The following is a 27,502-nucleotide window of genomic DNA, read 5'->3' on the forward strand; positions in this document are numbered from 1 at the left end:
GTGGTTGTCAATACACCATGAGATTTCTGAGGGAAAAACAAGCCGTCTGGTGTCTGTAGATGAGTGTTTAATAATACTTCTACTACCCCTTAACCCCTTCAATCCCAGGGGTTTTTGGTACCTCAAAGCCCAGAGCAATTTTGCCATTTTTGGGGTATGTCGGTTTAGCGATGATTCTCTGTTCCTGTGAATAGTGCACCCATGTAAACTATATATTGTTTTTTCAAGGAGAGATAGAGCTTTCGTTTGATACCATAGTTGGATGATTAGCTGAAAATTTAGAATGAGAAATTTAGTAAAAACTAGCGAAGATTAGAAAAATAAACTAATTTTTTTTTTACATTTTCCCTCTGAATCCTCACAAAATTAGGTAAAGTGATGGAAAATCCCCTCCAAGTTTATCAATTCAGCTGTCCTGATTTCAGAAATACCTAATTTATATAGATTTTCCAGACTTTCCCAGCACCATGGAGCATACTATTAGGTGTACAATTTTGTATAATTTTTATGCCTATGGCTTAACGGGTTTGGGGGTTGTGAACGGGGGCAGGAGGGTTATACTGGCTAGATGTTATGCTAGGGCAATGGGATGTAAGGTTTTTTTAAGAATTTTTTTTATTATCTTTTTTTATATATTTTTTTTAATTTTTTTTATGTTTTATATATATTTTTTTAAACAGTAATGGTTAGAGGTCCTCCTAGGGACCTCCTGAACATACCAGTGATGTCACAGTGACATCACAGCTCATATTATAATTTTTTTTAGTATTATTTATATTATTATTTTAATGATTTTTTTAATATTATTTTTAAATGGACTAACGTTTTTTTTTTTTTCTGCTTTTCTGTTACAGGCCGGGAGGGGGAGTGAGAGAGATGGTTTCTCACTCCCCTCCCCGCGATCCCCCTGCACCGATCACACTGTGATCTCTATGCAGGTCCTCACAGACCTGCATAGAGATCGCAGCGTCTCTGTGCCTCATCGGAGGGCAGGATATCCCCGCAGGGGATATCCTGTCCTCCGATGACCTTCCGGGTTACGTCAGCAGTGACGTAACCCGGAAGGGAATGCCCGATCGCGCGTTTGCAACTGCGCGATCGCGCAGTTTACCGGCAACAGCTTACCGGCTTTCATGCCGGAAGCTGTTGCGGGAGATCGGACAGCAGAAAGCCGGCAAAGCCGGCTTCTGCTGTCAGTGGGGAGTCCAGGCTGTCAAACGACAGCCTGGTCTCCCGTGCAGCGGCAGGGATGTGTCCCTGACGCTGCACGAAGGGCTGGACGTACCGGGACGTCCATAGGGGTTTCTTTGTGGGCGTTTTTTGGACGTCCCGGTACGTCTATAGGGGATTGAAGGGGTTAAATATGTATGTATATATATAAATATGGGTAAATTTGTGAGCCGGGGATACAGTAGCATCATTTAGCCCTCCCTGACATCTGTGGGAGGTGCATCTTCAGATCCCGTGTCTTGTCCTCCCTGAATGTGGGACACACGAGGCTTCTGCACAGAGCGCCCACAAGCTGCACATGTCTGCTCCCCCAGGCTCCTGCCTGAAGACCGCCCTGATAGGGGAGCTCAGTAACAGTCTCTGTCCAGCAGATGTCGCCTAATCTCAGGTCCAGTACCACTATCCAGCAGGTGTCACTGGGTCCCGGCTGCAGTACCACTCTCTGTCCAGCAGGTGTCACTGGGTCCCGGCTGCAGTACCACTCTCTGTCCAGCAGGTGTCACTAGGTCCCGGCTGCAGTACCACTCTCTGTCCAGCAGGTGGTCACTAGGTCCCGGCTGCAGTAGCACACTCTGTCCAGCAGGTGTCACGGGGTCCCGGCTGCAGTACCACTCTCTATCCAGCAGGTGTCACTGGGTCCCGGCTGCAGTACCACTCTCTACCCAGCAGGTGTCACTGGGTCCCGGCTGCAGTACCACTCCCTAGCCAGCAGGGCGTCTCCTCATCTATGTTTTGGTACCAGCTCCTGTCCCTAGTTCCAGGTGCAGTACCGCTCTCTTCCAGGCAAGGTGGCGCCAGGACAAGTTGTAGTACCACTCCTTGAGCAGCATGCTCCTGTCCCTGATCCCGGTTGCAGTACCACTCCTTGAACAGCATGCTCCTGTCCCTGATCCCGGTTGCAGTACCACTCCCTTGAACAGCATGCTCCTGTCCCTAATCCCGGTTGCAGTACCACTTCCTGTTCGACAGGAGTTTCCTTTTCCTGACCCGGTTGCAGTGCAGGTATCCGCCCGGCAGGCGGCGCTGGGCCCAGCAGTGCGCGCAGCCTCGGAGTTTCGTGTAGCCCGGGCCCAGTGAGATTTGTCCCTCCCCGGCAGCCGATGGCGAGCGGTGCCCCCGGGCCTAATATGGAGCCGCTGCCCACCGTGCTGATGTCGGCCTGGGCCTGGCGGGAGGCTCCGGGGAGCGACCGGGACAATGTACTTTTGCAGTTGAGTGTGGAACCAGACAGGCCCGTGGACTTCCGGCTGTTAGTTCGGCGGAGTGAAGGCCCCAGGGGTCCGGCTGGCACGGTGAGCAACCGCAGGGGCCCCGGGAGCGGTGTGTGTACCCCGGCCAGTGCCTGGGGCTGCCTCTTACTATAATACCGGTTACTCCTGACATTACCCCCCTCCCGTAATACCGGTTACCCCTGACATTACCCCCCTCCCGTAATACCGGTTACTCCTGACATAACCCCCCCCAATATCGGTTACTCCTGACATAACCCCCCTGTAACACCTGTCACCCCTGACACAACCCCCCTGTAACACCTGTCACCCCTGACACAACCCCCCTGTAACACCTGTCACCCCTGACACTACCCCCCATGGTAATAGCTTTTACCCTTGACGTTACCCTCACCCCTCATAATACCCCTTTCCCCTTTGAATCCTCCTGTTACTAACAGGAAAAGCTGCTGTTCCACTTGCTTTTTAGATTTTAACCCTTTTGTAACCAAATTTATCGTAACAAACACCATCCCGTCCCTTTTCCTGTTGAATCTGTGAATACATGTAATTACTATATACTAATTATACTGACATATTATATACATATATATATATACTAATTATACTGACATATTATATACATATATATATATATACTAATTATACTGACATATTATATACATATATATACTGATTATACTGACATATTATATACATATATATATACTAATTATACTGACATATTATATACATATATATATATATACTAATTATACTGACATATTATATACATATATATATATACTAATTATACTGACATATTATATACATATATATATATACTAATTATACTGACATATTATATACATATATATATATACTAATTATACTGACATATTATATATATATATATATACTAATTATACTGACATATTATATACATATATATATACTAATTAGACTGACATATTATATACATATATATATATATACTAATTATACTGACATATTATATACATATATATATTAATTATACTGACATATTATATACATATATATATACTAATTATACTGACATATTATATAAATATATATATACTAATTATAATGACATACTATACATATATATACTAATTATACTGACATACTATATAAATATATATATACTAATTATACTGACATACTATATAAATATATATATACTAATTATACTGACATATTATATACATATATATATATACTAATTAGACTGACATACTATATAAATATATATATATACTAATTATACTGACATATTATATATATATATATATATACTAATTATAATGACATACTATATACATATATATACTAATTATACTGACATACTATGTGTGTGTATATATATAATGCGTGGTGCGGATTATACGTTTTGGATAATTAATAAATAATTTATTCTGGTTCTGCTGTTATGTAAACAATCAGCCGGCAGCCTCTCTATCCCCCGTCAGAAAAGGGCCGACCGAGTGGTTGGAAGCTGCTGAGTGACATCGCTGAAAGTCTGATACGGTTGAGATGGATGACGTTTCTCCTGTCGCTTTTGTTTTTTAGGTGGTTGAGGTTTTTAAGCTGAAGGATATCTCGTACGAGCTGAAGAGCTTGTGGTGCCACGAGCTAACGGAGCTAACGGGCCCCGGGGAAACCGGCGGCCCCATGAGCTTTAACTTTGATGACGAACGAGAAGCCCAGAAGTGGTGGACGGTGGTCAGTAGCTCTCTGCGAGAGGCTCGGAAAGGTGGGTGATGATGTCACGTGACGGTTTTCTAGTATTCCGATCCTTATTTAGCGAGCCGAAGCGTGTCCCGTCCTTCATAGAATGTCCTTTGAAGTTGAGTTGGTGGCCCCCCTGGCTAGCAGATCGCGGCCGCCGCCGGCTTCTAAAACACAGTCTCAGGAAATCGCATGCGCTTGTTGGAATTTGCCCAGTTGCCATAAAAGTTTGTCCTTGGACCCCCTTCATTTATTTTTCTTCTTCTTCATTGTACCTGCTTTAGTTAGACCCCCAGTTACCGAGACCCCTCACATCGGGGTGGAAAGTCGGGCGCTAGGTGGCGGATTTGGCCGCCTTATTTAGATCTTTAAGTGTGTGATATAACCCCCAGGAGCGGTTTCACGTACTGAGAGAAGGAAAAGCCGGCCTGGTTATAACAACATCAACCCGGGTACTAGTTATATTACTTATTTCCTCCATGTCGGCCCTTCCGGATAAAGCCAGAGAGCTTTATCGAGCATGCGCAGTAGTGACACTGGGTATAATCCACACCAACAATGTTATCCTGTGCTGGTGTATAATCGTGTATTATGGTATGTATGTTACATATATTATATTACTATATATATATGTTATAGCCTGTTGTTATGGCGTGTGTCACGCGTGCTATAAATATGTGGTCCTTACAGTCTGCCTCTCTCTGTTCTCAGCAGCTTCGCAGGGTCAGGATAACACTTTGAAAGCCATACTGGATAAGCCTGCGACCGCAGCCATCACCAGCGCATTTAGATCGCTTTCCGTGGCCCCAGAGATTCCAGTGGAGCCCACGGACTTCCATGCCAAAGGTAGAGGAGACGCCTGGCTTCTTGTTTCAGTGCTTTACGTTACTGAGAGGGGGGAGATAAGTGGAACAGCCTCCCAGCAGAGGTGGTAGAGCAGGGCTTGACAAATTTGTTGTGAATCTAGGCGCCAGGTAAAAAAGTTAGGAGCCAGGATTTTTTTAAACTAACAGTTGGTTAGGAGGGATCTGATCATCAGCCCACTTACTAAACTCACAGCGTTTGACCTGGAAGCGCCCTGGACTTTCAGGTCAGTGCTGTTTTTTTTTTATTATTAATTTTTTTTTTTTTAACTCTTTCGATGCTGATGTTCCATTGGAGCATAGCATTGACTGATATTTAGTCCCCACAAGCTTGTGGGGAAAAATGTTAACCCCTGCAATGCCACGAATGTCATACACAAGTGTGGCATTGAAGGGGTTAACGCTGCACTGTCGCTCTCATGGAGCGATCAGGCAGCAGGGGGGTGTTGGGGCTGGTGTCCACACTCATGTGGAGACCAAAGAGCCCTCTCCCCCTTCCCTGAAGCTGCCTCTGGCACTCAATTGCTGGTCTATAGAGCAGCCATTGCAGGGGGGAGTCTCTGATGACGGCTGTAGGCTTCCATACCTACAGGAATCATCAAAGGGCTTGTGGGGGCTCGTACAAAACGGGAATTAACCCCTAAATGCCGCGGCATTGAAGGGGTTAACGCTGCACTGTCGCTCTCATGGAGCGATCAGGCAGCAGGGGGGTGTTGGGTCAGGTCCCCACACTTGTGTGGGGAACCAATCAACACACAACCCCCTTCCCTGAAGCTGCCTGTGGCAGCTGATAACACGATTGCTGGTTTAACAGCAACCGCGGTTTCAGCCTACAGGATCACTCCGTGGGAGGGATCTCAGGCTCGGGGGGCGGGCTCTGAGTGGCTGTGCTGTCTGCCCAGACTCCTGGGCAGACAGCAGCAGCAGCGCCCCCGTGTGGTGACTCAGCCTCTTACATCCACATTTTTTTATGGATGTAAGAGGCTGACAAAACCTAGGCGCCAGGACAAAATTCTCTGTCGCCATGGCGACCTGGCGCCTGGGATTTGTCGAGCCCTGTGGTAGAGGTTAATACAGCGAGGGTATTAAACATGCATGGGATAGACATACGGCTCCTGAATCTAAGACGAGACCAACAACTGATTAAGGTTTGAGTCTTTACAGCCGGAGAAATGGGGGCCGGATGGGGCCGGTTTCTGTGAGACAAAGAAAGTGTTTAGAACATGAAGGGATCTGCATCTGGACCGGTAAAAGCTAAAATGGCCTTCTCCACCAGTCTGTACATGCGCGTTGTATCCCAGCATTGCTTGGGAGGCTTTATAAAGTGGATGCCGTGTCATGTGACTGGGGCTTTTCTCGGGCTTTACCTCCGTTACATGCCCTGCCTATTGTTTTGTTGCAGAGGAGTTGGCCCAGCGGCTCAGTCGAGCCATAGAGTGCGGAGACGAGCAGCTGGCTACCCGGTACGCGGCGGCGCTGGCCAAGCAGAGGACTCCGCTCCACATCCAGCCGAAGCCGCACTCCTACCCCAAGAGTAACATCCAGTAAGTGGCACCAGACTCCCATCATCCTTAACACGTCGTAACTTATGAAGTATCTGCTAAAGCACAACCTGTTGTTTGAAGCCGAGGCCAGGCCAGGCCCCAGGCAAGTCATCTCCTGATACACCATTGGTGGGGTAATAATGGGTATAAAGGGTTAACGGAGAAGTGCGCGGGCTGCGCAGGAGCCGGTGATGGTGTTTTGTTTCCGTAGCATGAAGATAGGCGTTGAAGATGCGTCCGGCTCGGTGAATATCTCCACTTTCGTTCAAAGCCACACGACGATAGCCATGCTGAAACAGCAGGTACGTGCGTGCGCGGGGAGCGTGTACAGCGTGTGTGTGTATGTAACAGGCCTGTACCGGTTAGACGTGTGCCAGGGTGATCACGTGACACGTTAACTCTCCCGTCATACTCCAGATCTATCGGGAGTTCCGCTTCCACCCGAGTATTCAGCGCTGGATTATCGGGCAGTGTCTGTGCGCGGACGGCCGGAGCGTGGCTTCCTACGGGATAAAGCGTGACGGCGACACGGCCTTCCTCTACCTGATCTCAGCCAGGCAGGGAAACCTCGGGCCTCACGACCAGTACCAGAGCAACGCCTTCCACTCCGCGCCCTACCTGCCCGCGCCCCCGAGCGGACCGGCCCCAATCAACGGTGAGTGCCGATGCCGCAGGGTCTCCTGGCGCCGAGCTGTGTGTCACGGGGCTGCTCGTTGTACGGGACGCGGGGTAACGTTAACCCTTTGTGCCACAAAGCAAGTTATCCTTTATTCATGTTATATAAGAATTATAACAAAGTAGGACAAGAGACCTAATCCAACAGTAGACGGGCAGAGGATGAGATGGACCAGAAGTTTTACTTTACTGAGCGGGTGGTAGATAAGTTGAGCAGCCTCCTAGCAGAGGTGGTAGAGGGTAATACAGCGAGGGGATTAAACATGCATGGGATAGACATACGGCTCCTGAATCTAAGACGAGATCAACGACTGATTAAGGTTTGAGTCGTTACATCGGGGGAGTAGACGGGCCGGATGGGGGCCGATGTGCAAATGTGTTTTTATGTCGTGCCGGAAGAATGCAGAATGAGGATGCTGGCTGAGAGTATTGGGAGGATAGATTTAAGGTATCTGACGTGATCAGCACAGAACACGGATATGCCGGTATGATGGGGGGGGCTCAGATTGGTGCCGGATCTCACCAGTTTTGTGTTCTTTTTTTCTTCTAGTTTCACTCAGTTTGAGGCCAGAAATCAGTGAAAATGTCAACACAGAAAATGTTTCCCGAAGTTCCAAGCGCCCGGGGGTCCCGGGTCAGTGCCACCCCCCATCACCGGTTCAGGTACGTATCATATATGCAGGTTCCGCTTCGGGAAGGAGGCAGTTACTGGGTGTCTGACGTCTTGCCGAATCGTTGAAGCTTTTGTATAGTATATATGGGATTTGTATGAAGGCCTGGATCTTTTTTCTGCCCCTTTAAGGTAATATCTGTTGTTTTTTTTCTCTGCAGACGGAGGGCTGGTCGTGCCCGATTTGCACCTTTATTAATAAGCCCACGCGGCCGGGCTGTGAAATGTGCAGCGCTGACCGCCCCGACGACTACGTGATTCCGGAGAGATACAAACCCGACGAAACGGAAAAGAGGAGAATACAGCAGGAAAAAGAGAGCATCCGGCAGTATGAAAAGGTACAGGGAGACAGGGCTGCGCATGTGCTCACCTTCTGCTGCACGGTGCATGCAAAGGGCGTCTTTAAATGTGTTTTTGTTTCAGTAACCGAAAAAAAAGAATTTAGTGGATTTTGGGGAAAATATCTCCATAAATAGTTACTGCCTGACCCCACACACCAATGTTATGAGCCCCCCACTGCAATAAATAAATAAATACACCCGCACACTTCATACAGCCTTGAGTTAGCAGATTTTAGAGAATCGGTTCCTAGGCAGGTAGCATATAAAGGCTCAGGGCTCCTCGTGGGCGGGGCATTTCCGCTCTCATTTACTTCCTCCTGAGAGCAGGAAATGCCCCGCCCACGAGGAGCATTTCCTGCTCTTGGTTACTTCCTGCTGAATCTCAGCACATTTTCTGCAGCTGGAAGCGATGAGGGTACCAGGAGGCACTAATTCACAGCGTGCCACCCTCTATACCGTTAGACGGGGCGACCACCCTACCTTCTCTATGAGCGGAGGCCCTCGAGGTGTGTGCGTGTAGAGGTTTAGAGCATTGGGTTTCTGGGCATGTCGGTGAAATTTCATCCTTTCTGGTTCTATTCGACGCGTAGAATTTGCATGATCGGCATCGGTAGTCGGCACACGCGTTTGAGAGAACGTTTGTGGGCTTTTCGGTCTGAGTGTCATGGGAGTGAATTTTGAAGGTTCCCTGTTATCACCCACCCAGACTGAGCCCCTACAGATAGTTTGATGTCGCCCCGAATCCAGCTCTGCGGCCGGAGCGCGACTTCATGCGCGACCAAGAGTCCGGACCCTGTGCGAGAAAAGATTTGGGGCCAAAATCGGGATTTCCGCAGAACCAGAAGATTTTATTTCCGCCCCCAATCTGATTATATTGGGGGTATCACTACATAGCCAATCACACGCGTGTCACCAGGTATTACTGCTGCGTATGACATCATAACTGCAAGTTACCGTGTCGGATGATCATATCGCTTCGTGTATATAATGGATTTATTTATTTTTGTAAAATACGCACCAAATTACAAAAAAAAGAGCTTTATCTTTGTAATTAGAGCCAACGTTCTAAACACTGGAGAGCTTCCTATCGCTGCGCCCCCCGCTCTGTGGATCATAGAGACGTTAATGACTATAAACCCGTCAGGGCCCTGTCCTTGTGGCAAACGACCGGCGGGTCGAGGTTTATAGGAAGAGCCCCGAGACGAAGTGTCTGTCTGTGAAACCCTGTGTTATATTCACAAAATGCAATAAAGCTGGACTGTGTTTGAAGGAAGGCTGTTTATCCGCTGTTTTTTTTTTGGGGGGGTGATGCTCTGCAGGTAGGAGGCTGTAGGGTCTCTGTTAGGGGTGATGCTCTGCGGGTAGGAGGCTGTAGGGTCTCTGTTAGGGGTGATGCTCTGCGGGTAGGAGGCTGTAGGGTCTCTGTTAGGGGTGATGCTCTGCGGGTAGGAGGCTGTAGGGTCTCTGTTAGGGGTGATGCTCTGCGGGTAGGAGGCTGTAGGGTCTCTGTTAGGGGTGATGCTCTGCGGGTAGGAGGCTGTAGGGTCTCTGTTAGGGGTGATGCTCTGCAGGTAGGAGGCTGTAGGGTCTCTGTTAGGGGTGATGCTCTGCGGGTAGGAGGCTGTAGGGTCTCTGTTAGGGGTGATGCTCTGCGGGTAGGAGGCTGTAGGGTCTCTGTTAGGGGTGATGCTCTGCGGGTAGGAGGCTGTAGGGTCTCTGTTAGGGGTGATGCTCTGCGGGTAGGAGGCTGTAGGGTCTCTGTTAGGGGTGATGCTCTGCGGGTAGGAGGCTGTAGGGTCTCTGTTAGGGGTGATGCTCTGCAGGTAGGAGGCTGTAGGGTCTCTGTTAGGGGTGATGCTCTGCGGGTAGGAGGCTGTAGGGTCTCTGTTAGGGGTGATGCTCTGCGGGTAGGAGGCTGTAGGGTCTCTGTTAGGGGTGATGCCCTGCGGGTAGGAGGCTGTAGGGTCTCTGTTAGGGGTGATGCTCTGCGGGTAGGAGGCTGTAGGGTCTCTGTTAGGGGTGATGCTCTGCGGGTAGGAGGCTGTAGGGTCTCTGTTAGGGGTGATGCTCTGCAGGTAGGAGGCTGTAGGGTCTCTGTTAGGGGTGATGCTCTGCGGGTAGGAGGCTGTAGGGTCTCTGTTAGGGGTGATGCTCTGCGGGTAGGAGGCTGTAGGGTCTCTGTTAGGGGTGATGCTCTGCGGGTAGGAGGCTGTAGGGTCTCTGTTAGGGGTGATGCTCTGCGGGTAGGAGGCTGTAGGGTCTCTGTTAGGGGTGATGCTCTGCGGGTAGGAGGCTGTAGGGTCTCTGTTAGGGGTGATGCTCTGCGGGTAGGAGGCTGTAGCGATGGATCCTGCGCTGTTTGTTTAAATTCTGAGCGTTTTGGGAAATAATCCTTTCTGACGAAACTCTTCTCTTCTTTCTTTCTTGTGTTTTGGTCTCACAGGGGAAGGGAAGGAGAGAAGCCCCCGATCAGAATTCCACTTCTCTGGAAGAATTTGTCTATCTGTGTGCAGAGCTCTGCTGAGGGCCCCGGGCTCCTCCGCCGCGGCACCGGGGGGGGGGCTCTGATTTGTCATGTACGCTAGACAAAGCGTGGCCCCCCTCGGCCCTCTCACCATACAGACGGCTCTAGAGCCAAAGCCGGCTTTCCGCGGACCGGTAGCGAAGCTTCGTCTGAGCTTAATGGAGGATCTGATCATCTGACTGTCAGCTCTGCGGATCAGTTTGAATTCCTGACTCGGGCGGCGGGGAAAATATAACAAATCCTACTTTTCTACACTTTTTTTTAATCCTCGACGTGTTGGAGAAATCTCGGTCACGTTTAGCGTGATTATGAATGTGATTGGCCGTTAGCGGCGGGGCGTGGCCTCAGGGTAACGCGGGGGTTGTTGGTACTCAGTCTGATCTCAGGAATCATAATTTATAAAAACAACGGGATGAGCCTCTCGGGCGGTTGATGTCGGAATTATATCCGTCCCGAGGGCCAGAGCCCCAACCGCTCCACGCGTAGCCTCCTCGGTGACTCCCGCAGTTGAAGTCACACAAGCTCTCTGTCAGTTGATAGAATACCCCCCCCCCCCCCCCGAGTTGTCACCACAGTCTGTGGCAGTTGGTGTTCAGCACCTTCTCCATTACAGTTGATGTTATATTTACTGTTTTATTTCTCGTTGATGTCATATCTCTACACTAATAGTATTGCCGGTGTGTGTGTGATACTGGGGGCCACGCTGTCACAGTAGTGGGATTCGGGGACGTCTCTCTGTCACGCTTTCTGGCGCTGTCAGGTGACCGGAGTGATTTATATTACCTCGTACCCTGAGCAGCGGTTGTTGCGGCCGGAGTGTTTAGTATTTATATGTAATGAGTATTTCGGGTGTAGGGAGTTTATAGTAATACTATGGTAATAGTCCAGTAAACCTGCTCGGTGTCCTTTCTTCAGGGACTCCTGGAGCGACGGAGGAATTCGCAGATTTCTTATTGGACGGAGGGTTTTTGCCCCTGCACCCGTTTTTATGTTAAATGCACGGACAATGTTGGATTTTACTGCACAGAAATCAATGCGGCTGCACTTTAGTTACTAGAATCAGAAGAATGAGATCCCGCCGACTGTTTCTACTGCATCTGGAACCTGCAAGCAGGTCGGCCCCATCCGGCCCCCGTCTAGTCGCCTGTTTCTCCTGCTGCAAAGACTCAAACCTTAATTAGTCGTTGGTCTTGTCTTGGATTCAGGAGCCGTATGTCTATCCCATGCATGTTTAATCCCCTCGCTGTATTACCCTCTAACACCTCTGCTGGGAGGTTGTTCTCCTTATCTACCCCTCTCAGTAAAGTAAAACCTTCCATTCCATCTCAGTCTCTGACTCTCTAGTGTTGGATTCAGGTCTCTTCTTGTAACTTTTCTCCTCCTAAAATAAACCTCTGATCCTTTATAGTAAAATTTCTTTATGTATTTAGATACATCCCCTCTCTCTCCCCTCCCCCATCTTTCTCTCCCCTCCCCCATCTTTCTCTCCCCTCCCCCGTCTCGCTCTTCTCTCTCCTCTCTTTCCTGATCATTTTTATCCTGTAAATCATTCCCCATTTTAATAGCAGGAAACACTATTTTTCACGTGCGGGGCGTTCCTGCGTACACTTCCTGTCTCAGTAGAGGCAGCCGGGGGAGGAGTTACGAGAGGAAGTCTCATTTTCTAACTCCCAATAACTCGGGAATGCCTGCACCGATTTGCATGCGGTAAAAAGCAATGAAGTCCGTGCAGAAAGTAGTAGTAGAAAAATACAGATTTGATTGGCTGTGGATCTGTGGATGGCTGGGTAGCGAGGCTTACACTTTATTTGTGTGGGGGTCTGAGCCTCACTTTAATTCTCGTCAGTCTCTCTCGTTATTGGGGTGTTGCTGCTAGGGGTTATGTTATCTTTATGCACTTGAGTTCCTTAGTTTTTTTTAACATTGTTTTTTTTTATGTATTTTCTTGCAAAAAGCTGCTTAGGTACAAAAAAGTAGAGTGTTTGAAAACTACTTTTAAAATGATTTTACCCCAAAAGATCTGTTCTTTCGCTTGCTTGTTCTAACTTTGGAAGATTATTGATACGAAGCTGGGGAAAAAATACTTCCTAAAATCGCCCAAATGTTTCTTTTTTAGCAGTTTTCAGGATGTCGCTGTATAAAAAGCCGCCTTTAATGTGAAGACGTCCTGGAAAGTATTAGTGATTTTTCTTTTAGTTTTGAAGTGTTGTACAGCACCATGTCGTGTGGTGGTGCCATATAAGTCATTAATTAACAATAATAAAGTGTTACAGTAAAAGCATGGAATTTACTTAACTCTTCTGATTTTACCCTTCTGGAAAACCACACACGCAGGCGTCCATCTTGTCTCTGTAAGACCCGCCCCCTATTGTGTTGCCCCTCCAGGCAAATCGCTTCCTGTAATTCTGTGCCCTGCTGTTTTAAAGCTGCTGTCCCACTCGGGCAAAATCATTTAAGCAAATGAAATCCGCAGCGGAAAGAATAACTTCTGCTGATGTTTATCACATTAAAAGCGACACGGAAGCGTCCATGGGGCTGCCAATCAGAGCAGGCGTTTTTTTGTCACATGACTATGAAGCTTGATTTTATTCTTGGGAACGTTCTGAGTGTTTAGAGGTTCGTTAGAAGCTGGCGGCGTGAGATAGGTGGGATGGCCTTTAGGAATTATAGTACATGCGTGTATGGATGTGGCTGTAGTTGCCCCATAGTGTGCAGGTGGGGGTCTTATAGTCTGATACGGGGTACGGACGATGGTCTCCGTATTCTTGATATACGATATGTCAGGGAAGCCGCGCATGCTTAGATATCAGTACAAAGTGTTTGGTGCCACTGCTGCTGGACTGCCGGTCACTGCACAAATGTCCAAGAGAAATGCACTTTATGTCAGGCTGGAATGTCATGTTTTGCTTTCTATATATTTTTCTGTCTTTAAAATACACTGTATATTTTTGTGAAGAAAAGGTCTTTTTCCCCCAATTGAACTCCCCCCCCCTCCTCCTGCCCCTTTATTCGGGGAACAGATTCTGTATTTTTCTACATCTGCAGTTTAGCAATAAAGTGAAATTATATTCTCCGCGCGGCTGTGTATTTATCTGCATATATCCAGGGCGCTGCTAGAGGGCGCTATAACTACAGCAGTGCAGGGGGTGATCAGCTGCATGGGAATACATGAATTACAGTAATACCCCCGGCACTGTATACAGTAATATACCCCCCAGCGCTGTATACAGTAATGTAACCCCCCAGAGCTGTATACAGTAATATAACCCCCCAGCGCTGTATACAGTAATATCACCCCCAGCGCTGTATACAGTAATATAACCCCCCAGCGCTGTATACAGTAATATAACCCCCCAGCGCTGTATACAGTAGTATACCCCCAGCGCTGTATACAGTAATATAACCCCCCAGCGCTGTATACAGTCATTTAACCCCCCCACCACCACCACCCCCGGCGCTGTATCTGCAGGCCTGGAGCTGCCATTGTTGTCAGTCGTGTGATATTTGGGGTGACTTTCCACACTGAGCTGATGCTTTATGGCGATGCCAATGAAGTCCGTCCCTCCATAGACTTTCAGTAGTCAGAGAGTCCCGATTGCTCCATCAGACTCTTGGCCATCACTTTGTGTGCTGGGGAGACTTAGACTCGAGTCCTGAGATTCAGTGTTACTATAACTGCAGGGTGTTAATCCCCCCAGGGCCGGTCACTGCGTGTTATACCCTACCCTGTGTGTTGTGGGCAGCGGGGTGGTCATTGTGCCCCTGTGTGTTCCCTCCAAGGTGCTGGAGGAAGAGCGACGCCAGAACTTCCTGCACCTTCTACAACTGGACAGCGAAGTTCTGATCCCAAACCAGGAGGCCATCGAGTGCCGGATCTGCTTCACGGAAACCCCGGCGGGAGACGGCGTGCTGCTGCGCGAATGTCTCCACAGCTTCTGCAGGTAAGAGGCAGCCCGCCGAGACCCCCAAACTCCGTCACCCACTCCTTATAACCTTCCATATATACGCTGCGGAGGAGAAAAGGTACAACGAGACCGGAATCTAACACAAGAGGCAGAGATGGGATGGAAGGAAGTTTTACTTTACTGAGGGGGGGTAGATAAGTGGGACAGCCTCCCAGGAGAAGTGGTAGTGGATAATGCAGTGAGGGTAATAAACATAAGGCTCCTGAATCTAAGACAAGGTCACGTTTTGCTATATTAATAGTTTATATGGAAGTCAATCCTTCTACACCAATTGGGGATTTTATGATAAATAGTTGCTATGGCGACCTAAAAATCACTTCATAGTTTATAAATTCTACAGCATAAACCCAGTGATGTCACAGTAATGTTAATCGGCAATGACAAAATTACCCTTCTGGATGATTCTCACTCCGTTATCTAACACCCGATCTACTAAACACCCCGACTCCTTATTATACTGCCTGTGGGGAGCAATAGAATGCCTCAGTGTTAATCACCCAGTTGGACTCTCTGACTAATGAAAGTCTAGAGAGGACGGACTTCATTAGCATTGCCATAAAGCATCAGCTCAGTGTGGGGTTTAAGCCGAGAAAGTCACCCAAAATATCACATGACTGACAGCAACGGCGGCTCCAGGACTGCAGATAAAGGGGGTTTATTGGGAGAAAATGAGAGGTTTTTGTCATGGGGGGGGATTATATTACTGTATACAGAGCTGGGGGTTATATTACTGTATACAGAGCTGGGGGGTATATTACTGTATACAGTGCTGGGGGTTATATTACTGTATACAGAGCTGGGGGTTATATTACTGTATGCAGCGCTGGGGGGGTTATATTACTGTATACAGAGCTGGGGGGTTATATTACTGTATACAGCGCTGAGGGGTAATATTACTGTATACAGGGTGCAGGGGGTTATATCACTGTATACAGGGTGCGGGGGGTAATATTACTGTACACAGGGTGCGGGGCGTTATATTACTGTATACAGGGTGCGGGGGGTAATATCACTGTATACAGGGTGCGGGGGGTTATATCACTGTATACAGGGTGCGGGGGGTTATATCACTGTATACAGGGTGCGGGGGGTAATATCACTGTATACAGGGTGCGGGGGGGGTTATATCACTGTATACAGGGTGCGGGGGGGGTTATATCACTGTATACAGGGTGCGGGGGGTATATTACTGTATACAGGGTGCGGGGGGTTATATCACTGTATACAGGGTGCGGGGGTTATATCACTGTATACAGGGTGCGGGGGGTAATATCACTGTATACAGGGTGCGGGGGGTTATATCACTGTATACAGGGTGCGGGGGTGACGTGACGGTGACTCCGTTGCAGGGAGTGTTTGCGGCAGGTAGTGAATTGCTGCGAGGACCCGGAGGTTTCCTGCCCGTTCCGGGACGAGGTGTACGGCTGTTACAGCAAACTGCAGCAGAGGGAGATCCGGGCGGTGAGTCTCCGGCTGAACGGGCAGAAGTTTAACTTCCGCAGCACTAAAGGCAGCGGATCAGAGGGGAGATGGAAGCCGAAGGGGGCAGAAAAGGGCTGGGAGGATGAATGGGGAGCTGGAGGGGCCGGGGAGGGGCCGGGGGCAGCAGTAAATCCCTCTGTTCCCGTAGCTGGTGTCTCAGGATGAGTACAGTCGCTTCCTGGAGCGCGGCCTGGTTGTGGCGGAAAGCAGGAGTCAGAACAGCTACCACTGCCGGACGGCGGATTGCAAGGGCTGGTGCATCTACGAAGACTCTGTCAATGAGTTCATTTGCCCCATCTGCTATGCCCAGAACTGCCTCATATGTAAGGTAACTGCCCCGGCGCCCCCCCCCCCCCCCCGTCCTTCCCGGTGCCGGTGCCCCCGTGTTACACGCTGAGATTCCGTGTTCTCCCCTCCAGGCCATACATAACGGGATGAACTGCCGCGAGTATCAGGACGACCTGCGTATCCGCGCCCTCAACGACGCCGCCGCCCGCCAGACCAACGACATGCTGAAGGTAGGAGCCCCCCCCTCTGGGAGCCAGGGGCCCGTGCTGTCCTTAGGGGCCAGAGAAAGGAGCCCACACTCCCAATATAGGGCCAGAGACTGGGGCCCGCGTTCTATACCTGGAAAAGACAGGGTCATGTATTCCACAAGTGGGGCCACAGAGAGCAGGCGGAAGCCCTTAACCTCCCGGGTATTTAAGGTAAATGGAATCCCCTCCAACCTGGGGTGTAAATTGGGGCAATAAATGAGGCTTTCAGGCTTCTGTAAGCCGTGGCAGGTAACCCGCTGATCCCCCGGCAGACGCTGGTGCAGACCGGGGAGGCCATGTACTGCCCCGTGTGCCAGATCATCGTCCAGAAGAAAGACGGCTGCGACTGGATCCGCTGCACCATGTGCCAGACCGAGATATGCTGGGTCACCAAGGGCCCTCGCTGGGGCCCCCTGGTAAGTCCTACGTCCTCTACTACTAACACAGCGAGACCCCTCGCCCCCATAATAAATATATATTAATAATCCACCCCAGGTGGGGGGGCAGAAGGGTAATTGCCCCGGGCCCCCCATCCCGGGGACCGCTTAGGGCCATATAACTCTCCTCTGTGTCCTCAGGGGCCCGGAGACTCGTCGGGAGGCTGCCGGTGCAATGTCAACGGGAAGAGATGCGACCCCAAGTGTCAGAACTGTCATTAACGACCCTGGCGCTGCCGCGCATGGAGCCCGATTACATTTCACCCCAATCTGTTTAATTTATAGCGTTTAATAATTGTTTAAATGTCAAAAGTCAGAGTCGGTCAGACGGACTAAAGGACTTCGGTGTCCGCGGCGCATCGATAGCTCTGCCCGCTCGCTTCTACCGCCAATCATAGATAACCGCACAGCGCTGATCCAACGTGTGAGCATTAACCCCGCGACAGGAAGCTCACTCCGGCTCTGAAAGGGTTACTAACGATGTATCATATTATTATATTCTCTTAATAACGGAGCCGCGCGTCTCGCGGAATCCTCTCCGGCTTCCAGCCGCCTCTCTGTGAATAAATGTAACGTTACGCAGTTGGTGGAAGATGGAGAATTATGAAGCTTTGTTTTCATTGGTTGGTTTTGGGACGCGGAACTCCACGCACTCAGAGCGCCGTCCGCCAAGCGTGAAGGGGATCCCGGGTACTTCCGTGTCTATTAACCCCTCGTGGGAATGATATAATGTAACGTCATTAAGAACTCAGGTAAAAGCCTCTACAAGTTACCGAACCAAAAGACTTTATTTTCACGCCCGACGGGCCGATCGCCCGCTGCCTTTCTCGTTTTTTGTCTCATAAAATACCCCCCTCGGAAATTACTTGTGGTTTCTTGTACTTTGTGTTTTTATTTTTCAAACATTTTGTTGCTTTTAGAAAACATTGCAGAGCCTCCTGGGGGATCAGCCGCCGGACTCGTCGGAAGAGAATGCTTTCCAGCCTCAGCTGTTATTCCTCCCCGCTCATCCTGTGCTTAGGAAAGCCTTAGCTCTGCCCCACGTAGGTTTAAAGCTGCTGTTCCACTTTTGTAGTTGAATTAGACAGACGCCACGTTGCTGATCCAAACCCGGAATCGCAGAACGTTTTCCGTCGTTTGGAGGAATAAAATGGCAGATCTGTTTTTTTTCCTTAGTGGAATTACTGGAACCGCTTTGCTTCTCCGTATCCCCCGAGCCCAACCCCCCCCCCCCCCCCCCATACCTCCGACCCAGCTGCTCCATAACTGATGTTTAACGGGATGGAGGGGTTATTTAAGCCTCTTAAAAAACACCCCAATTCCCCCGCAGTTTTACCCGACTGATCATTTCGATTCACTAAACGGTCACAGAGTCGCCCTCTTATAGAGCTTCAGGGCCGATTTTCCACACAGGGAGAGAAACCATCATGTGCCAAAGCCCTCCCAAAAGCGTTGGGGCAGCCCTGAGCCTCATCCCTGAGTGTTACCATAATCAGGAACCATGCATCTTTCATTTAAATTGTATCTACCACTTCTGCTGGGAGGCTGTTCTACTTATCTACCCTCACTAAAGCTCCCTTCGCATTATATCTAAGCCGGATTCTGGCCGGACTCTTGTAATTAACTTCCCTCCTGTCCTTCATTAAATGTATTGAAACGTCTAACCATCCCCCCCCAGGCCGGGCATATGGAGCCCCCTCAGTCTTTCCTGATAAAACAGTGAATAGTTTGAAGGCAGTACCTCGGGCCCCATCACCTCCCCAAATGTCACCTCTGGGGTACTTTCCTATGTTAAATTACCTCCCCTTTCACCCCGGGGCAGAGCTCCTGACAGTAAGCAGGGACGAGAGACCCCCGAGAGGTAAATCCCGCTAATAACTCAGTCCCGGCAGCCGCATGGTTTTAAAAGAAATATTTTAATTTAATAGACTCCCCATAACGGGAATGAATGGACACAAAACGTTTTTCCCAAACCACGTGTTATTCTCCCCATAAGTCCCTTTTCCTCCCTCGCTGGAATATCGTGGACAAAGCGGATGAAATCATGGATTTAGCAAAAAAAGAAAAAAAAAAGAAAATGATGAACCCTAGAGGTGCGGAGCTCGGGGGTTAATATCACGACGATCAGAGTTCACGGGCTGCAGCATCCGGCTCCCGGCGGGGAGGAAAAGGTCCGATCGTCCACGTCATTCTCCGGCGGAGGCGTAGAGCGGTATGGAGGCTCTGAGTGCTCGGGGGTCCTGGACAATCGCTGCCGTTATTGGGGGGGTCTGTAGGCGATCTTCCTAGACTTGAGGACGCTCCAGCGGTGCCGCTTCATGTAATACAATACGGGGATGAGGATGGACGTGATCATAATCACCTGTACGGAGAGAGCAGAGCGTTGGCGTGACGGCTTCACGGTTTACTGGAAGACCCCCCCGGCTCGTTATATAATCCCACCCTTGCCCCAGGATACTTGGTCAGAGTCGCCATCTCCATGGTAACGATTCATATAGGATTGTAAGCTCTGAAGCAGCGTGGTAATCGGCGTTTGCTGCACGTGGCCTCTGGAGGTTTGCAGCCCGGTGACCCTGGGGGGTGACTGCTGCCCCCAGATACCCCCACAGGTACTGTATACATGTGCTACAGGGGGCACGTTTATGGGAGAGACCGGACATAAAGATAAATTGGGTTTTTCGCCCAGGATTACTCACTTTCAGGCCCATGAGCTTGCGGTGATCGTGCTCCGGCTCGGCCGCCCACCGGAGGAACGTGCAGACATCCTTACCGACCTGGGACATGGTGGCCGGCGTTCCTGGGAGACATAAAGCTGGTTAATCATGTACTGCACCTCAGGGGCCACAAGCAGAGTCCAGGTAACCCCCCCCCCCCCCGGAGGTACAGCCGAATACTTTACACTCCATCTAACGAGCGGCAGACCCCCAATCATCTACCAGCAACATCTCTACAGAGACAATCATTGAGCTCCGCGCATGCTGCCGTTTGGGGCCCAGCCATCGCACAGCGCAAGCACTTCACCGGCCGCGGCCCTTACCGTCACCAAACTCCAGGATCTCGTTGTAAATCGGTGGTGCCATCCCGATGGCCTGGTCGGGGAAGTAGGGGTTGTAGTAAAGGCCTTCCCTCATTGTTACCCCGGCCGGCGGGTCGCAGTATCCAGTCAGAAGGGAGAAGACGTAATCCTCCCCGCCGTGTCTGCAAGGAAATGGCTTATGTGACACCAGCGGACAATCTGCGTGCTCCCAGCACCCTCAGCCAGCACGTCCTCCCCACCTTCAAGATCTCCGGCCTCTGACTTTTCCATATCCACCCTAGCTACAATCACATCATCCTCAGCCAAGCAGCCCCTCTCAAACTGCTAATAGATTATAAACTCCTGGGAATAGGGCTCTTGTACAAGCATGTTGAAGTTCTATATAGTAACAGCGCTATATAAATACATGCCATGTAAAGTGAGTTACGGATCGCTATGACGACGTGACGGGCAGTCACATGACACGTGGAAACCGAGTATGTTTGGAGACCATCTATTGGCAGGTACGTGCGCGACACTCACCTGGCGTTTACGATGTAGCTGAGGTCGGGGGGCAGGGCTCCGTTGTTGGCGGCCCTCGCTGCCTCGGGGTTGGGGTACGGCTTGGGAAAATGATCCGATAACTTCCCAGGACGGGTGAACATCTCCCCGTTCTCATCCGGCCCGTCCAGGATCTCGTACTGAAAACACAAGACAGCGCGGGCGTGAGCAACACGCTGACCCCGGACCGGCAGGCCCGACACCGGACACGCACACGACCCGGTACCGCCAGCACTCACCTCCTCCGCCAGCGCCTTGGCCTCGGCCTCCGTGTGCGTTACTCCCACCAGGTTCCGGAAGGCCAGGTACTCCATGCTGTGACAGGCGGCACACACCTGCTTGTACACCTCGTAACCCCGACGGACGCTGCGGGAGAGAGGAGCCGGTCAGCGGCGGACGCGGAGTTAAACGTTAGAAGTCCAGGCCCCCCGCACCCTGTCGGCCTCACATTGTCCAGGTTCCTTTTACCCCATAAAGTATCTCCCGACGGCTCCCGGGGCCCCTTACCTGGCGTGGTCCAGGGAGGAGAGCATTCCACCGTGGCTCCAGGGGTAGCTTGGCGGGTGCAGCTCCAGCTCGCTTGCTTTAACGGAGTTATGGAGTGCGAAGGCTAATCCGGCGCCGCCAGCGACGAGAACGCCGAGCGTGGAGAGAGCCGCCTTCCTGCCGCGGGACAGCGAGGAAAACGACACGTTTGCCTGAAAAACAATGCAGAGCGTCAGCCACGAATCACGGGGGTCAGCGAGACCCTCAATGTATCAGCCTCTACCACTTCTGCTGGGAGGCTGTTCCACTTATCTACAGCCTCAACAAAAGAAAACAAATCAGAACATCCTTTCCTGTTGGGGGGGGGGGGTATTTGTCCCTGAGTTATCACGCAGGGGCCAGCATGGACCATATATACCGCTGCAACGCTCTGGAATGGCGAGCGACGCAAGTTAGGGGCCTCCGGCTCGCCCCGCTTGGTAATAAAGGTCAGACTCCTGCGCCCTCCAGACATCGCCGGTACATTCAGGTCAACCAAGTTCACAGAACCGGCAGCGCGCTAACCGCGAGGAAACCTCACAAGGCTCTGACTCGCAGGATCGCACGCAGTCACCAGCACCTTCTTCCGAGCACCGACGCGCGCACGCACACAGTCACCGGCACAATATAATTAGCCACACGCAGCCTTTTAAGGTCACTTACCGGCAACCTGCATAACCCAGCAGAGGTCACTTACACTCACGGGACAAAGTGTCACACGTGTCGGCTCGACATACTAACAGCCACGCGTGCACGAAGCGCGAGCCAACAGACACCGGCCACGGAGCGCACATAACCCACCGCACCGACTAACAGGGCGACCCCAGCAGCTAACTCACACAACCCTCAGCCAGGGCTCTGCCACAGACTACTACAGCTGGGTTACGGAATGATAACCGGCCAATAACGCAGCCCCGGCAGCCACAGAACCACTTAGAACCCAGCAACGCGATCGAGAACAATGAGAACCCAACGCACCTTTCTGCTGAGCGGATGACACCGGCACGGGGAGACGTTACGGGACGCCAGCGCCGGGACACGGGGAGACGTTACGGGACGCCAGCGCCGGGACACGGGAAGACGTTACAGGACGCCAGCGCCGGGACACGTTACGGGACACGGGGAGACGTTACAGGACGCCAGCGCCGGGACACGTTATGGGACACGGGGAGACGTTACAGGACGCCAGCGCGGGGACACGTTACGGGACACGGGAAGACGTTACAGGACGCCAGCGCGGGGACACGGGAAGACGTTACAGGACGCCAGTGCCGGGACACGTTACGGGACACGGGAAGACGTTACAGGACGCCAGCGCCGGGACACGTTATGGGACACGGGAAGACGTTACAGGACGCCAGCGCCGGGACACGTTATGGGACACGGGAAGACGTTACAGGACGCCAGCGCCGGGACACGTTATGGGACACGGGAAGACGTTACAGGACGCCAGCGCCGGGACACGTTATGGGACACGGGAAGACGTTACAGGACGCCAGCGCCGGGACACGTTATGGGACACGGGAAGACGTTACAGGACGCCAGCGCCGGGACACGTTATGGGACACGGGAAGACGTTACAGGACGCCAGCGCCGGGACACGTTATGGGACACGGGAAGACGTTACAGGACGCCAGCGCCGGGACACGTTACGGGACACGGGGAGACGTTACAGGACGCCAGCGCCGGGTTACGTTGCATCGTTTTGCTAATCAATGTTATTACTTTGACAAAAGAGCAAACTACACTGAAATGGCAACCGCAGCACAAGGACCAGTAACGTCTACACAGAAGACCTTAGTGGGTGACTGACAGCCTTTCCTTGTATCGCTATATAACGAGGGCCCTGTCACGGTAGCCCCAGGGAGAAGCCCGTCCGTGGCCCCCGTCTCCTCTCTCTAGGGCAGCAGGAGTCACCCTGTTGCCTCTGTGACCTCTCCCTGCACCTTCCATGTTTCCCCCGTAATCCCGTGTGCCAGTGGCCCGCTAGCATGCCTGTGAGTCCCGGACCCCATCCCCTGCGCTGCCCGAGCCGCGGCCTCTCTCCTCCCCAGGTGACCTTCAGTGCGCCCCGGTCACACCCGGCCCGCAATGCCGGCTGTCCTTACTCCTTCCTCGATGCGCCCCCACTTCCTGCGGCCCCCGGAATCCTCGTACCTGAGGAGCGGCCGGCCAGGACCCCCGGCCTCCCTGTAGCAAACCAGCCCTCAGCGACCTCCGAAGCACCAGACACGCCGCCGCCATCTTCCTCGGCAAGAGAGGAAATCGCTCCGCCCTCAACACCGGCTCTGACACAACTTCCGCCTGCCGCCATCTTGGTGCGTCTTTTGAATGCGGCCTACCGCCATGTTGCTACACCTTTCGCAGTGGACACCTATACAGATGTGCGAGAGGTCTAAAAAGCCAGGACCAGCCACGAGAGCTACCGGCATAAAAACTGTAAGCGCCATTATCAATAAAAAAATGATTTACAGGCAGGGGATGTATTTCCTGCGGGTGTACCAAGATGGCGGCTGTTGTGATGTTGGCAGGTTGCACATGCGCACTAAGCTCACCTGTCAGTCAGAGTCAGCAGGACATGCACAGTCTCTGCCTGTCACGTACATGTACCCGCGCGGGATGTGTTATGTGGTACGCGTTACATGTTATATGTTACATATTACACAGGAGTCAGGTGCGCAGGTATTATTTAGCAGACAAAATAATAAAAAGTATGGAGGCAGCAGAAAGCACTCTGGGGGCATTTCAGTAACTACCCCATAGGCAGGGTGATCTAAGTGTCAGGGCCAGTTCCCTGCCTGAGGTAAATCTACCTCATTACCGTAAGCTGCCGAAAAAAAAGTGTTTTCATTATATAGATAATTTTATACAAAAATGGGTTTTATTATATATATAAATAATAATAATATAGTTTGACTAAAACACCCAGGTATTATATAATACGCACTTCTCTGGCGAGACGTCATCACCTCTTCCACTTTCGGTTGGCGGCCCCCAAGGATCAGTCGGCCCTCTGCTGTTCTCTCTTTATACTTCATTTCTTGGCAAACTAATAAGACTTGACCTCCGGTATCATCTCTATGCAGATGATACCCAAATCTACCCATCTGCCCCGGGTCTCTCCGTCTCTAACGTCCTGTATTACCAGCTGCTTGTCTGCTATTTCTTCATGGAGGTCACAACGCTACCTGAAACTTAATCTTTCTAAAACTGAACTCATTATATTCCCTCCCTCCATCTCCACTCCACTACCTGAATTCTCTATCACCATTAACAACACGACGATCTCTCCTACTAACCAGGCCTGATGCCTCAGGGTCATCCTTGACTCTAACCTCTCCTTCATCCCTCACATTCAGTTCCTCGCCAGATCCTGCAGCTTGCACCTAAAAAACATCTCTCTGCCAGCTCCTCACCCGAGAATCCACAAAAACTCTCCTTCATTCACTTATCATTAACAGATGTAGCTTCGACTCACGGGCCAGGCTCAGCTCAGTTGCTCAATTAAATAAAACACCAACACACAAGATGGGTTTGAAAAGGTCACAGCCGTTTTATTTAACAGTCATTGTCCTGTAAAACCTGAAATAATAAACATAGATGCGTTAACAGAGACAATGACGTAACCAAAACCAACCTAGCTTGCCAAGTTATCCAGGTACCATACCACACACCAATTTTGGGAGGGGACCAGGATGCCCCAACCCGGACCTGAGGTTCCGAGCACCACTCCTTGGAAGGAACCTCCCACCGGTTATGACCACCAATGATCATACCACTACATTAACCCCTTGGATACCTGGCAAGCTACCGCCCAGGACTGTGATGAATGCAGCAACACCACTCCACAAACTCAAGCACATAAAGGGAGGAAGGGTGGGACAAACAACACCAGGTAAGGTTAAACAAAATGGATCCTTACCCCTGTGATCACCAAACTTAAATATCCTCCTACCAAAACTCCTCGCCTAAAATCCACAATTCCTTCCTTAGCCTAGCCCTGCTCAGCACTCTGTCAAGGCCCACTCTAGTCCATTCTGGCCCCCGTGGGCTTCATTCCCGTCTTGACTACTGCAACACTCTTCTGGTTGGCGCTCCACTGTCTCAACTCTCTTCTCTACAGTCTGTCCTAAATGCTTCTGCTGGGCTTATCTTCCTTGCACGCCGCTCCTCTTCTGCTTCCCTACTCTGTTCATTGAGGGAACCATGAATGCCAACATGTACGACCCCAAACACACCTCCAAGACCACCCCTGCCTCGCTAAAGAAGCTGAGGGTAAAGGTGATGAACTGGCCAAGCATGTCTCCAGACCTAAACCCTATTGAGCATCTGTGGGGCTTCCTCAACCGGAAGGTGGGGGAGCGCAAGGTCTCTAACATCCACAAGCTCCGTGATGTCATCATGGAGGAGTGAAGAGAACTCCGACGGCATCTTCTGAAGCTCTGGTGAGCTCCATGCCCAAGAGGGTTAAGGCAGTGCTGGAGAATAATGGTGGCCACACAAAATATTGACACTTTGGTCCCAATTTGGACATTTCCACTTAGGGGTGTACTCACTTTTGTTGCCAAGGTTTAGACATCAATGGCTGTGTGTTAATACTATTAACATAGATTTATTCTCTATCAGATTCCATAGAATTCTTTGGAATTTCCTCTTAAATATTGTACGCAGGTATTAAGTGGAGGCCTCAGGGGTCTGTCCTGGGTCCTCTTCTTTTTAATTTATTTATAAATAACAGTTTTTGCTGATGACACAAAATTAGGCCGGGTAATTCAGACTAATCTTGATGTTTCTTCTTTGCAGGAAGATTTAGACAGAGTTGGGGACTGGGTGGGCAAGTGGCAGATGAGGTTCAACATAGAGAAATGCAAAGTTATGCATTATGGTAAAAATAATAAAAATGCAACCTATACTATAAATGGAATATCCTTGGGGGAAAACTACCAATGAGTAGGATTTAGGAATAACGGTTGACAACAGACTTGGCAGCCGTGCACAATGCCAGGGGGCAGCTGCGAGGGCCAATAAGGTTTTGGCATGCATAAAAAGAGGTATCAATTCAAGGGAGGAGGATATTATCTGACTCTTTACAGGTCATTGGTAAGACCTCACCTTGAATATGCGGTACAATTCTGGGCACCGGTCCTTAAAAAGGACATTATGGAACTAGAAAAAGTGCAAAGGAGGGCTACGAAATTAATAAGGGGATTGGGAGATACTCGTTATGAAGAGAGACTAAAAAAGTTAAAATTATATACACTAGAAAAATGCGCGTCTCAGAGGGGATATGATAACATTATATAAATATATGTAGGGCCGATATGCATTATATAAATATATTCAGGGCCGATATAAAGAGCTATTTAGTGACCTGTTCATTAACAGAAATATACAAAGAACAAGAGGTCACCCTCTGAGACTGGAAGAGCGCAGGTTTCATAGACGACAAAGGAAGGGATTCTTTACAGTGAGGACAATAAAGGTATGGAATTCACTGCCAATACATTAGATACCTTCAAAAGGGGTCTGGATATATTTTTTTAGAAAGGCAGGAAATACAGGGATATAAATAGAATGAATATTTTAGAGCTTCTTGATCCAAGGAGAAATTAAAGAAGGAATTTTTTCCCCTGATGGCAGAATTCAGTTTCTTATTTTTTGTGTTTCTAAATTGTTCTACTGAGTGTAACAGAGCTGCGGAATCTGCCAGCGCTTTATAAATAAATGTAATGTAATTGGAAGTAGCTTAATTAGGGTTTTTTGGCCTTCTTTTGGATCAGGAGTAGGAAGGTTAGGTAGAAGAGTTGAACTTGATGGATTTAGGTCTTTTTTCAACCTTATGTACTATGTAACTATGTAATTTTAAAATAGCATCCTTGTTATATTAACCCCTTTCTTTCACACGTTGTAAAGGGGGGGGTCTAGGTTTAACTCTTCAAGGTTTCTGGGGAGCTCAGGAAAGGTGTGTTAAGGGCGAGTATAACAGTGAGATGATATAACGGAGATGATACTCTGTAATGTTTGGGTAGAGGGGTTCAAAGGGTTAATTGACATTTTTACTAACCCAGCAGTTTAGCTGGCTGTTTATCCCAAACCCTCAAGAGGCACAGCTGGTTATTCTAAATGGATTAAGGGCTTCAAACACTGCCCCCCCCCACACACCTAATTACCCC

At 50.0% G+C, this 27,502-nt stretch overlaps 2 protein-coding genes across 2 annotated transcripts; one reads left to right on the forward strand and one right to left on the reverse strand.

The window, feature by feature from the left end:
* The first annotated feature begins 2,330 nt into the window (after positions 1-2,330).
* Positions 2,331-17,449, forward strand: LOC149273619 (ranBP-type and C3HC4-type zinc finger-containing protein 1-like). Its single transcript, XM_089506102.1, has 14 exons — positions 2,331-2,522; positions 4,032-4,215; positions 4,905-5,036; positions 6,456-6,597; positions 6,809-6,899; positions 7,015-7,252; positions 7,823-7,935; positions 8,104-8,280; positions 14,588-14,748; positions 16,122-16,233; positions 16,403-16,582; positions 16,674-16,772; positions 17,063-17,206; positions 17,369-17,449. The coding sequence occupies exons 1-14, from the start codon at positions 2,331-2,333 to the stop codon at positions 17,447-17,449; spliced, it is 2,046 nt and encodes a 681-aa protein (XP_089362228.1).
* A 2,035-nt stretch (positions 17,450-19,484) lies between these two features.
* LOC149273620 (cytochrome c1, heme protein, mitochondrial-like) lies at positions 19,485-23,573 on the reverse strand. Its single transcript, XM_089506087.1, has 7 exons — positions 23,487-23,573; positions 21,312-21,502; positions 21,044-21,170; positions 20,787-20,944; positions 20,265-20,425; positions 19,924-20,024; positions 19,485-19,589 (listed from the first exon to the last, which is right to left on the reverse strand). Exons 1-7 carry the CDS (start codon positions 23,571-23,573, stop codon positions 19,485-19,487), a joined length of 930 nt encoding a protein of 309 aa, XP_089362213.1.
* Positions 23,574-27,502: the final 3,929 nt, after the last annotated feature.

This window comes from Sceloporus occidentalis, unplaced genomic scaffold (genome assembly GCF_023333645.1).
Source record: "Sceloporus occidentalis isolate IW3139 unplaced genomic scaffold, rSceOcc1.0.p SCAF_363, whole genome shotgun sequence".
Taxonomy (NCBI): Eukaryota; Metazoa; Chordata; class Lepidosauria; order Squamata; family Phrynosomatidae; genus Sceloporus; species Sceloporus occidentalis.

Bases quoted from the DNA above. Each gene is read 5' to 3' on its own strand.
- LOC149273619 (XM_089506102.1), top strand. From the start codon at position 2,331: ATGGCGAGCGGTGCCCCCGGGCCTAATATGGAGCCGCTGCCCACCGTG. The intron at 6,900-7,014 runs GTACGTGCGTGC...GTCATACTCCAG, and splicing joins TAGCCATGCTGAAACAGCAG to ATCTATCGGGAGTTCCGCTT. The intron at 7,936-8,103 runs GTACGTATCATA...TTTTCTCTGCAG, and splicing joins ACCCCCCATCACCGGTTCAG to ACGGAGGGCTGGTCGTGCCC.
- LOC149273620 (XM_089506087.1), bottom strand. From the start codon at position 23,573: ATGGCGGCGGCGTGTCTGGTGCTTCGGAGGTCGCTGAGGGCTGGTTTG. The intron at 21,503-23,486 runs GTACGAGGATTC...ATTGTTTTTCAG, and splicing joins CCTGGCCGGCCGCTCCTCAG to GCAAACGTGTCGTTTTCCTC. The intron at 20,426-20,786 runs GTGAGTGTCGCG...ATTTCCTTGCAG, and splicing joins AGCTACATCGTAAACGCCAG to ACACGGCGGGGAGGATTACG.